The 12612-nt window shown below is 34.3% G+C and overlaps 1 protein-coding gene across 7 annotated transcripts in view; it reads right to left on the bottom strand.

The window, feature by feature from the left end:
* PHF14 (PHD finger protein 14) overlaps window positions 1-12612 on the bottom strand; it is a 196711-nt gene that overhangs the window by 146578 nt on the left and 37521 nt on the right. For all 7 annotated transcript variants that reach the window (XM_040260573.1, XM_040260571.1, XM_040260570.1 and 4 more), the window contains exon 7: window positions 10200-10337. In XM_040260573.1, the coding sequence (XP_040116507.1) occupies window positions 10200-10337 (138 nt within the window). The remainder of the gene's footprint in view (window positions 1-10199; window positions 10338-12612) is intronic.

Raw genomic sequence — 12612 nt, 5'->3', positions numbered from 1 at the left:
CTCCCCCGTCCCTGGGATTCTCCAGGCAAGAACACTGGAGTGGGTTGCCGTTTCCTTCTCCAACGCGTGCAAGTGAAAAGTGAAAGAGAAGTTGCTCAGTCGTGTGCGACTCTTCGAGACCCCATGGACTGCAGCCTACCAGGCTGCTCCGTCCATGGGATTTTCCAGGCAACAGTACTGGAGTGGGGTGCCATTGCCTTCTCCCTATTCTAGCTAAGAATCTGTATTCAATTTGATCTCATTTTTAAAGGTCTATTTTTTCCCATTTTTAGCATTTATCACTTGTTCATTTTTCACTTTTATGACTTAAGTATTTTATCAATTCTTAAATTCATACATATTATATGCAAAATATGGTGGTCTAAAATGAAAGTGAACTAAATCTAAATTTATATTAAGAATTTTATGTAAATGATATTTATTTAAAATAATAAAGCAGTTTCTTTACCCATCATTAAAATACTATCCTTATTTATATCTTTTTACATAAAAAATTAATACTAATCTAGCTAACAGAAAAATAATACTTTATGAAAGCAAAATTATCCTTTGGCATCAGATTCTACAAAACATTAGGTATTAACTATTTATATTAAGCTCATTAAAATCTGATATTAATATTTCTTTCTTGCAGGAAAATACAGATGATTTAATGATTATATAACACCTTAAAGTATTCAATTCTACTTTTCATTTTTTAACCACATCTGTTAAAACAAAAAGAAAACCTATGTTAATTTATTCTGCAGGCTAAAGTTCAACTTATGCAATATCTGTTTATCTAGGAAAAGTCCTAATAATCAGCTCTGCACATACTTAGGAATTATCCATTTGCATTTATTATATTTTATTATTTCCTTACACATAGTCACACCATTCCAAATTCATTATTTTTAATTGCAGTTTATAAGCAGATAAAAATATAGTCTTATGGTAGACATCAAATTTAGACAATGACACAAAACTCACAGGGTTAACTGAAAAATAATGATATAAACTATTAAAAACACAATTGGTGTGTTTTTATTCTATAGGTTATTTCTTACTTATATTATTCAAAAAAGATTTGAGGTGGCTTATTAAAATATGCAAAGCATACAATAATTTAATTAAGCTTTAATTATTAATTTTAAAAACTGAAGGACTGTCATGTGTCTGTGTTTAGAAGGTGAGAGTGAATAATGAAACGAAGGGAAAAACGAAATAGGAAAAAATAAGACAAAGCCCAGACATACAGAATATTCCTCAAAGTACTCTGTGTAAGATTATAAAACTAAAGCCAATATTAACGTCAAAATAAAACAATGAGAAAAAAAGTCTTGAAAAGGAAGGACTACTGAGAAGCCAATCCCACTGTGATGAGAGAGGCTGGAAGGAAAGCGGATGACACTCTTAGAAGGCAAAGATCAGGTAACAGATCAAACCCAGGGAAAAGGCAGGCCAGAACATCAGAATTCTACTGTGAAGCAAGGAAGGGAAAAATGGAAACGGTGACATTTTCATTTCTTTCTTTCTTTTATTCAAAATAACTGATTCTTCTTTTCCTTCTTTCAATACATGATAAAAACACTACTTCATTCGATCTAAGTATATGGATGAGCTACAGTGAAAGGAAATTAACTGCCAACTTCTTAGGCTGGTTGTAGCAAACTGTTTGTTAGCTGCTGACTCCCCCAGCCATTCCCTTCCAACATATTCCTTTTTTGTAAAATTCATTTTCTCTGACAGAAACTGAAAATGTCAGGTTTCAACAATTCATCTTATCGCACTGCTAATGATAGCCATAATGACTATTTTGACACATGAGATAATGGGACAATCTACTGGAGTGAATATATGAGAAAATTTTTCAGTCCTAATGATAAGAGAACCCTCTCCCCTCCTCCTCTGTTTTGAATTATATAATGAAAGAACACAGTGCTTATTTAGAGCTATTCCAGCAATATTGAGACCATGAGACAACAAGGTTAGGAACCAAAAAGAAAAGCATATTGATGTTGGTAGAATAGAAGAATAAAATAAGACTTAATCGTTGAGCTTCTGAAACAACCCCAGAACTACTATTGTTTAAGTCTCCTGTCATGAGATAGTTAACACATGGCTACCACAGTTAAGCATTCTATTACTTGCTTCCAAAAGCCTAGATAAGGTACAACATCAAAAAATGAACAACCAAAACACTTATCATAAGAGTCACATGCACACTGGTAGTAGACTCCACATGTGGCTCTGAAATTTCCAGAAAAATAAAGAAGTTATTGCCATCAGTAACATAATTTACAATATCAGAAACCAGTTAATAAGCAAACACACAGCTACACCTACTATTAAGAATTGAGAGAAAGAACACTACATAATGTACTGAGAAACAGGCTCATCAACATTCTCAGTTTAAACAAAAGAAAAAAATCAATAAGGCTTTCAACAACAAAAGTATAAAAAGTACACATCAACTAAATGAATAATAGTTAAGAATCAAAATAATTTTATCCAAGAACATAAACATCTAATAATATGGCTCATGTAAATGTTTGGAGGAGTTGATAATCTGTATAAATTCCAAGTAAATTATATTTATTACAGTCATACTTCAAAAAAAAGTTAAATATGATTCTTAGAGAAGTACCAAAGTGAAAGTGATCTCTCTGCTAACAGGTAAGCAAGCTGGAGGAAGAGTGAGCAACTTATGCAAACCAAAGAGACAAAGAGACACATGTATGAATCAAGTTATTCTAATACAAGAAAAGGTACCAAGGAAATACCCTCAGACAATGCCTGTAGATAAATAGGAAATCAAAACAAGGATACATAGGAAATCAAATTACAATTCACTATACACAAAATGATGGTCTGAAAACTAATTTTACTCTAGAACTCTTTTCTTAATGAAATCTTAAAAAAAAAAAAAAAAGACCTTAAATGATAAACAGCTGATCCCATACAAGGTGAATGACAGAAAGGATTGGTCCCTCAACCTGTATTCTAATCATTGAGAACACAGTGAAAAATAATAACAAAATACCCGTCCTCATGAATCTACGTCCTAATGAAAGTGACAGACAGTAAACAAAATAAAAAGAATCATACATATTATCACACACCATGATCAAGTGGGACTTATTCCAGGGATGCAAAGATTTTTCAGTATCTATAAGCCAATCAATGTGATATACCATAATAACAAATTGAAAACTAAAAACCATATGATCATCTTTATAGATGCAGAAAAACCTTCTGACATAATTCAACATCTATTTATGATTTCTCTTCAGAAAGTGGACACAGAAGGAACATTCCTCAACATAAAAAAAGGCCATTTACAATAAATCCACAGTTAACATCATAATCAAGGGTGAAAAGCTGAAAGCATTTCCTATAAGATCAGGAACAAGATAAGGATGCCCACTTGTACCCCTTTTATCCAATATAGTTGTTTTGGAAGTCTTCAACACAGCAATCACAGAAGAAAAAGAAAAGGAATTCAAATTGGAAAAGAAGTAAAACTGTCACTGTTTGCATATGATATTAGTGCTATACCTAGGAATTCCCAAAGACACTACCAGAAAACTACTAGAGCTATATTGGATAGTGGTTAGGTTAGTTAAAAGGGGAAGAAAGCAGCAGAAAAGAGAATAGAAACTGTTATGGGAGCGGGAGGATTGCAACTTTAGACAGGGTGACCAAGAAAAGCCACAGTGAGTAGCAGATATAGAATGAGGACCTGAAAAAAAGTGAGGGAATGAGCCATGTAGGGGAAAGGCAGCCCATGCAAGGAAACAAATACAGAGACCCAGAGCAGGAGCTCACCTGGCCAGTCATTCAAGGAGCAACAAGTGAGCCAATGAAGCTGAATGAGGGAAAATGATAAACTCAGTGAGGTAATGTGAAGACAGATCACACAGACCCTTATAGATGAGCAGAGACACTGGCCTCTAGTTTGAATCAGATGGAAAACCACTGAAGGGTTTTGAGCAAAGGAGTGACCAGATTGACTTAGATTTTAATGGGATAATACTAGCTACAGCTGAAAATGTCTTACTTAGATTTTAATGGGATAATACTAGCTACAGCTGAAAATGTCCTCTGTTCTCTACGAAAAGGCTTGACACCAAAGTATGACCCAAAAGCCAAATCTGGCACTGCCTGTTTTGGAAATACAGTTTTATTTGAACACAGCCATGTTCATTTGTTTATATATTGTCTATGGACTTTCATAATCAGTGGCAAAGTTAAATAGTTACACATAAGCCATAGGCCCACAAAGCCTATCTGGCTCTTTATAGTAAAAAAAAAATTGCCACCTTCTACTCTAGCAAGACAAGGCTAGCAAGGCTAGAAAGAGCTGGGAGGTTATTATATTAATCCAGATGACAAAAGAAGACTTGGACTAGGGCACAGCAATGAACTTAGCAAGACATTGAACATATACTAGATATACTTTGAAGACAGGATATGCTAATGGATTAGATATGGAGTGTGAGAGAAAGTGATCTGAGTAACTGTCAGAATTCATCCAGAATAATTATTAAAAATAATTCCTAAAACAGCCATATAAAAATATTACTGAAGATCTCATACAAAATATCTACTTTTAAGGGATGTAACTTCATTAATTAATTTAAAAATATTTTGATCCAACAAGAGCCATTCTTACCAATCCTGGTTCTTCTAACAATATTAAGGCATCAGTTCAGTGCCAAATATCTAATTCAATCCAATTGAAATTTAATCCATGAATGATTTCAATCCATTAAATCAAAGGTTGTAGGAAATAAATTGATACATAATTTCACATTATTTCAAAGAGAATTTTTTACATGGTAACAGATTATAACAATGTTCACAGTACCAAAATCATACTTTATCATAGAAGAAACTACCATATGGTTTTAGTGAAAGATAAGGAATCTTAAGGCTAACTATATGATGTAAACATAAGTTGTAATGAGCATAACTGGGCCTGTTTTATAGTTTGCTTTTAACAATAAGATATATTTTGTCATGAAGTGGTGAAGTCGCTCAGTCGTGTCTGACTCTTTGCGACCCCATGGACTGACTGTAGCCTACCAGGCTCCTCCGTCCATGGGATTTTCTAGGCAAGAGTACTGGAGTAGGGTGCCATTTCCTTCTCCAGGGGATCTTCCCAACCCAGGGATCAAACCTGGGTGTCCCTCATTGTAGGCAGGTGCTTTACCGTCTGAGCCACCAGGGTCATAACATAAATAACATAAATATTCTAAATAATTGAGAATTTTCACAAAATGGGTCAAAAGCAATAGAATAGATCTCACTAATAGGATAAAGTACTATGGCAGATGGCTATAGAAAGATGTAAAAAGTATGCTAGGGTGTATGATGTCACTGGATGAAACCAAAGTACTCACTCTCTTTTTCAACCTTTCTTTGACTGCCTATATAAAACAGTATTAAGAAGTAAGAAATCCAACTTAATAAAACAGTCTTTAAAAAAGACAAAAAAAGGTGCTTTCTCTAATGTCATAAAACTGAAACAGAAGACAAGGCATACCCACAAACAGCAGATCTATTCTGATTTAAAATTTATTTTTTCATCAAATATGCATTACATAAATCTTAATCTACAAAAGTACAACCAGGAGAAGTAGCCAAGAAGTTCATTTTAACAAGATGTTTACTGACAAGAGCAAACTTCATTGCTATCGATTCCAGCCAAGTCTTGTATTTTAAAACCCTATTTTTCAACTATATAACTGTTTACAAGAAGAAACCACAAATACATGCAAATATGCTTTAAATCATTTCCCCAAGAAGAGTTCATTTAACAAGATGGGGAGAGAAAAATCCCACTTTATTATTCCCAAATCCAGAATTCCTACCTAATCAATCAAAGGAGGGAGCAAGGCAAAAAAACTTCAGGCCCAGTTTCTACATCGTGATTTATCTAACTTTCCCTGTAAATTTCCCCAGATTAGCTCACAGATATATAGATATTCAGACCACAAACTGTAAACTATTTATTCAGTGTAATACTGTATTTTGTTTGTTTTAATTTGAATGCCTTTAGAAGTGGAGATGCAATCTCTAATATGGACCCCATTATAGCCCTCATCCCATACATGGCTGCTTCACACGTTTTTATTAATTAAATGGCTACTGCTGCTGCTGCTGCTAAGTCGCTTCAGTCGTGTCCGACTCTGTGCGACCCCATAGACAGCAGCCCAGCAGGCTCCCCAATCCCTGGGATTCTCCAGGCAAAAACACTGCAGTGAGTTGCCATTTCCTTCTCCAGTGCATGAAAGTGAAAGTGAAGTTGCTCAGTCCTGTCCAACTCTTAGCGACTGTCTACCAAAAATAATGATGGATGGCACTATACAAAGAGACCCAAACTACCACAGTATAAAAGGCAAAGTCCTCTCAACAAGTTCTAAAAGAAATGGCTACAAAAAAGCCATCCTGGCTACAAAGTTCAAAGTTTCCAGAAGTAAAGTCATAACCTTAACCTACAGATTCTCTGATCCAGATAATCACCGAGATTTATCTGATCTGCTGAGTCTTACTTCTTTTATCTCTGGATTTCTGCCAACCATCTTGAGTAATTTGTTGTTGTTCAGTCACTCATTCATGTCCAGCTCTTTGTGATCCCATGGACTGCAACACGCCAGGCTTCCCTGTCCTCCACCATGTCCTAGAGCTTGTTCAAACTCATGTCCATTGAGTCAGTGATGCCATCCAACCATTTCGTCTTCTGTCATTCCCTTCTCCTCCTGCCCTTGATCTTTCCCAGCATCAGTCTTTTCTAATGAGTGGGCTCTTCACATCAGGTGGCCAAAGTATTGGTGCTTCAGCTTTAGCATCAGTCCTTCCAATGAATATTTAGGACTTATTTCCTTTAGGATTGACTGGTTTGATTTGCAGTCCAAGGGACTCTCAAGAATCTCCTCCAACACCACAGTTCAAAAGTATCAATTCTTCGGTGCTCACCTTTCTTTATGGTCCAACTCTCAAATCCATACATGACCACTTGAAAAACCATAGCTTTGCCTTGTCGGCAAAGTAATGTCTCTGCTTTTTAATAAGCTGTCTAGGTTGGTTACAGCTTTTCTTCCAAGGACCAGGCATCTTTTAATTTCATGGCTGCAGTCAACATTGCGGTGATTTTGGAGACCAAGAAAATAAAGTCTGTCACTGTTTCCACTGTTTCCCCAACTATTCATCATAAAGTGATGGGACGGGATGCCATGATCTTAGTTTTTTGAATGTTGAGTTTTAGGCAAGCTTTTTCACTCTCCTCTTTCACTTTCATCAAGAGGCTCTTTAGTTCCTCTTCACTTTCTGCCATAACGGTAATACAATCTGCATGTCTGAGGTTATTGATATTTCTCACAGCAATCTTGATTCCAGCTTGTGCTTCAGCCAGCCTGGCATTTTGCATGATGTAATCTGCATATAAGTTAAATAAGCAGGGTGACACTATACAGATTTGACATACTCCTTTCCCAATTTTCAACCAGTCTGTTGTTCCATGTCCGATTCTAACTGTTGCTTCTTGACCTGCATACAGGTTTTGCAGGAGGCAGATAAGTGGTCTGGTATTCCCACCTCTTGAAGTATTTTCCACACAGTCAAAGACTTTGGGGTAGTAAATGAAGCAGAAGTAGATGTTTTTCTGGAATTCTCTTGCTTTTTCTGATCGAACAGATGTTGGCAATTGGATTTCTGGTTCCTCTGCCTTTTCTAAATCCAGCTTAAACATCTGGAAGTTCTCAGTTCACGTACTGCTGAAGCTTGGCTTGGAGAATTTTGAGAATTCCTTTGCTAGCATGTGAAATGGCTGCAATTGTGTAGTAGTTTGAAGATTCTATGGCATTGCCCTTCTTTGGGACTGGATGAAAACTGACCTTTTCCAGTCCTGTGGCTACTGCTGAGTTTTCCAAATTTGCTGGCATACTGAATGCAGCACTTTCACACCATCATCTTTTAGGATTTGAAAGAGCTCAACTGGAATTCCATCACTGCCACTAGCCTTGTTCGTAGTGATGCTTCCTAAGGCCCACTTGTCTTCACACTCCAAGATATCTGGTTCTAGGTGAGTGATCACATCATTGTAGTTATCTGGATCATGAAGATCTTTTTTGTATAGTTCTTCTGTATACTTTTGCCATCTCTATCTTTTGCTATCTTTGCTAGGTCCGTACCATTTCCGTCCTTTATTGTACCCAACTTTGCAAGAAATGTTCCCTTGGTATATCTAGTTTTCTTGAACTAGTTTTCTAGTTTTTCCCATTCTGTTATTTTCATCTATTTCTTTGCATCGATCACTGAGGAAGGCTTTCTTATCTCTCCTTGTTATTCTTTGGAACTCTTCATTCAGATGGATATATCTTTCCTTTTCACCCTTGCCTTTTGCTTCTCTTCTTTTCTCAGGTAGTTGTAAGGCCTCCTCAGACAACCATTTTGCCTTTCTGCATTTCTCTTTCTTGGGGATAGTTTTGATCAGCGCCTCCTGTACAATGTCATGATTCTTTGTCCATAGCTGTCCCGATTAGATCTGTCTATCATATCTAATCCCTTGAATCTATTTGTCACTTCCACTGTATAACAATAAGGGATTTGACCTAAAGGTCATATCTGAATTGCCTAGTGGTTTTCCCCACTTTGTTCAATTTTAGTCTGAATTTTGCAATAAAGAGTTCATGATCTGTGCCACTGTCAGCTCCCAGGCTTGTTTTTGCTGACTGCAGAGAGCTTCTCCATCTTTGCTTGCAATGAATATAATCAATCTGATTTCGGTTCTGGCCATTTGATGATGTCCATGTGTAGAGTCATCTCTTGTGTCATTGGAGGAGGGTGTTTGCTATGACCAGTGAGTAATCTACATGACCCCATTATACAACTGCTCCTAGCTATATAGGTCTACCAAATAGCTGTGAAAATGCATAATGTCCCTTTAGTACTCTTCTTCAATTAATCAAATTACAACTCATCATAATCAGAGACTGGCACAAAAACAGATCCATGTGCCCAAATTATAATCCTAATAGGATCAATTCATTGGTAAAATATGTCCCTTAAAATTGGCTCAAAAAATTTTCTTCATGAGATTATCTTTTTTACTTGTTTCTTTCCTGTGAAATAAAATGGAATAAGATGAAAGCTCAACATAAAAAATGGATTTTTACATGACACTGAAAATTTACCCAATAAAGTAGCGTAACAACAGAGGCTTAGATATTACCATAAATCTATTCCAAATATAAAGTAAGAATTATAGAACAATTACCTACTTATATAAAAAGCTTAAAAAAAAAAAAAAAAAAAAAAACTTGGTCTCAGGATCCCTTATAGTAGTAAAAGGTTTTGAAGACCTGCAAAGAGTTTATGTGAGTTAGTTACCATATTAGAATTTAAAATTGAGAAATTTTTAAAATATTCATTTATTTTAAAATAACAATAAGCCCACTACATGTTAATAAAAATAACAATTTAATGAAAAATACTAAGATTTACATACATAAAAATTTTTAGTGAGACGAGTGACACTGTTTTACATTTTTGCAAGTCTCTTAATATCTAGATTAAAAGAAGACAGCTGGATTTTCAAAACTGCTTCCACATTCAAATGCTTATATTGTTACATGCTATATAATCTCTGGAAATCTCCACTATTACTTGTGAAAAAATTAAGAGCAAAAAAAGTACGTATTATTTTCATACTGTTATGAAGACAGTTTTAACTTCACAGACCTTGAGAGAATATTGAAGAGTCCCAAAAACATACTTTGAAAACAAATGATTGCTTAAATTTCTAGTATGAAAATTTTAGAATTAGAAATAATTGTAAAGAAATAGAAATGCAGGTACTGAAGACAGGGTAATGATTTTATTTAAAGAGAAACAGAGCAAGGTTGTTACTAAAATATAATTTTAGATTCTTATATAAGATATGCAGACATTATAATGCTTTAAAACACCTTGAATTATGTTTCATCTGTCAGATTTCATTATAAATTTTGTAACATGTTTTCCAAACATATGGCTAGATTTAAGACTAAAAAAATTCATATATATTGTTTATTCAAAGTTTTAGACCAGTGATCTAGGCAAACACTTAAAGAATAAACTCACAAATTTATTTTAAAATGCACACCTGTTGGAGAATATAATGGAGTCATGTAAGTCTTATGAACATATTCACCAACCATGGATTTAAATAAACCTACCTCTTCTGCTGCTGCCTCTGAAAGCAGACCTTCCTTCTGAGCACAGGTCACATGGAAATAGGCTCTGCACATCCCTGCATCACAGCTAATGCAAACTCCAGTTCGGGCAAAACGAGGGTCTTCGCAGAAACTACACTCCTACAATGGAAAATAGGAAAAGTCTCAGAGGGAAAACATTCCCAGAACAGAAACTGCATTCTCATACAAAGCTTCTACAAAATACAAATAGTGAACCAATAGGACCAATAGTATATCAATATAAACAAAAACCGTAGGTAAGCCAAATATTTATAAGAAAAAAAGTAATTCTCTATATAGTTCTACAAAACCAAAATTCAACTTACATAATAATGATTATAACAATAAGTAGTTGAGGGCTTACCATGCACTAAGCACTATTCTAAGCACTTTATATGAATTAATATATATAATTATTTATATATAGTGTCATTTGACACTATTTCATAATAATGTGTGGAAGAAGTACTAGTCATTCTCATCTTACACACGAGAAAACTGAGGTAAATGCAGTCTTTAACCAGATAATCTTAAAGACCATGCTCTTAACCATTAAACTACACTTATTTCAACAATAATATACTATTTGAAAAAATTAAAGAAAATGATTAAGAAGTCAGAGAAAATTCACCAAAAGATCTAGACATTGAAATCAAAGAAATAAAACATTTTTAAAATATATTTAAGAGAAGCAGAAGCAATCTTAAGTAAACAATTATGTGAAATTAATAATAATACACAATATAACCAATTATTTATATTCTTCTGTATATAAAAGGAAAAACTGCAAAACTAAAGGTATAAACTGTTGAAATTACCCCAAATGCCAGCACCCTGATTTATTTTTTAATACTTTTAACTAAACCACAGAGAGGAAGAAAAGAAAAAAAAAAACCTACTATCAAAATATACTCTATAAATATGAACCTTCACAAAAAAACTTGCTAAATTATGAAAGACTGTCAGCAGACAGTTAAGGAAGAACTGCTTATTAAATGCATTCTATATAAATTAAATATGAGGGAAACATTTAAAAAGAAAAAGTTTCAATAGATGCTAAAAACATCATTGTAATACTGTAACAATTAGTACCTACTTGGAAGACAGTACCAAACTGATATATTAGCACTGTTATCCAAGAACTGTGTTCTGGGCACAGGTGTGAAAATACTGCCAACTCTTGACATTCTGCTGCCTAGTTAAAGGTCTTTTCCATTAACAGTAGTATATGTATGGCATAAAATATCAGCAAGTAGTAATATAAACATGAAACCAAAAAACTGTCAAACAAAGAGAAAGAGAGGAGAGGGGGATGGAGAAGGGGAGAAATTAAACTATTTAAAGGATGTCAATACCATGAACAGAATCAAATTGTTCAGGATAACAATTTAATGTAATTTAATGTAATAAAATTACATTAAATGAATAATTTAATGTAATACAATGAAATTGGGCAAGGGACTTCTGACAGAACACAAAGAAAAAGTGTCTGACACTGAAGTCTTAAAAGACTATAGAACAATCTAACAAAGAAAATAGAATCTTCCTCAATTGCTTGAATTATTTACAATGCTAGGGAACAAAGCAATTGAGAACACAGGGGAAGAAAGTAATCAGGATTAGGAAATGGATAGACAATGTGGTCTAGAGAGCTGTCTAAGATAAAACTCACAACATTGGGTTTGATTTTGTAGATGAGCTAGACAGTACATAATTTTTTTACTCCTTTTCCTATTAATACTTCAACACAAAAGCAGGTGATAATGAAAAACATCACCTGATAATTATACATTTAATGACTTGTTTTTAATCCAGAGGTCACTGCTAGCCTCAGTTTTATGAAGCAGTATCTACTTACTGTTTTTTTTAATTGCTTTGAGATTTATATTTATGGTAACAATATATGCCTATTGAAAATGATGGAAGTCAGTCCCTTTTAGGCTCGATGGAAGCTACTATCAAAAAGTAGGAACTTTCATTTCCAAAAGTGGTGGACTAGGTAATCTGTATTGCTTCTACTCAACTAGAAAATGTAGACAAATTAGTATTTATTCACTATTGTTTAAAGGCATTAGAAAAGCAACAAGACAGTGTACAGTTACCTGAGGAAAGTAAATTCAATACTAGGGCCTAGAAGCTTTAGCTAATTCTGGAGAGGGAAGCTGCAATTACCCAAACCAAAGCAAAAGATTACTGGAGTAATTGTTAGAGTCCAAGAAGGATATTCTGGATATAATAGCAGAAACTATCAAAGTTTAAAATCAGAATTTTCCAACAATATTTAAGTTTTTCATCTTACCTTTAATATGTTACTAATGCTCTTCAAGAGACTCCCTTCCCAAATGCCCAACAGACAGTAATGGAAAGAGAATATATATCACTGCCTAATTAGTTC

Source organism: Oryx dammah, unplaced genomic scaffold (assembly GCF_014754425.2).
Source record: "Oryx dammah isolate SB20612 unplaced genomic scaffold, SCBI_Odam_1.1 HiC_scaffold_18, whole genome shotgun sequence".
Classification (NCBI taxonomy): domain Eukaryota; kingdom Metazoa; phylum Chordata; class Mammalia; order Artiodactyla; family Bovidae; genus Oryx; species Oryx dammah.
Note: the sequence above shows the minus strand (reverse complement) of the source record. Positions and strands in the feature narration are given on the sequence as shown.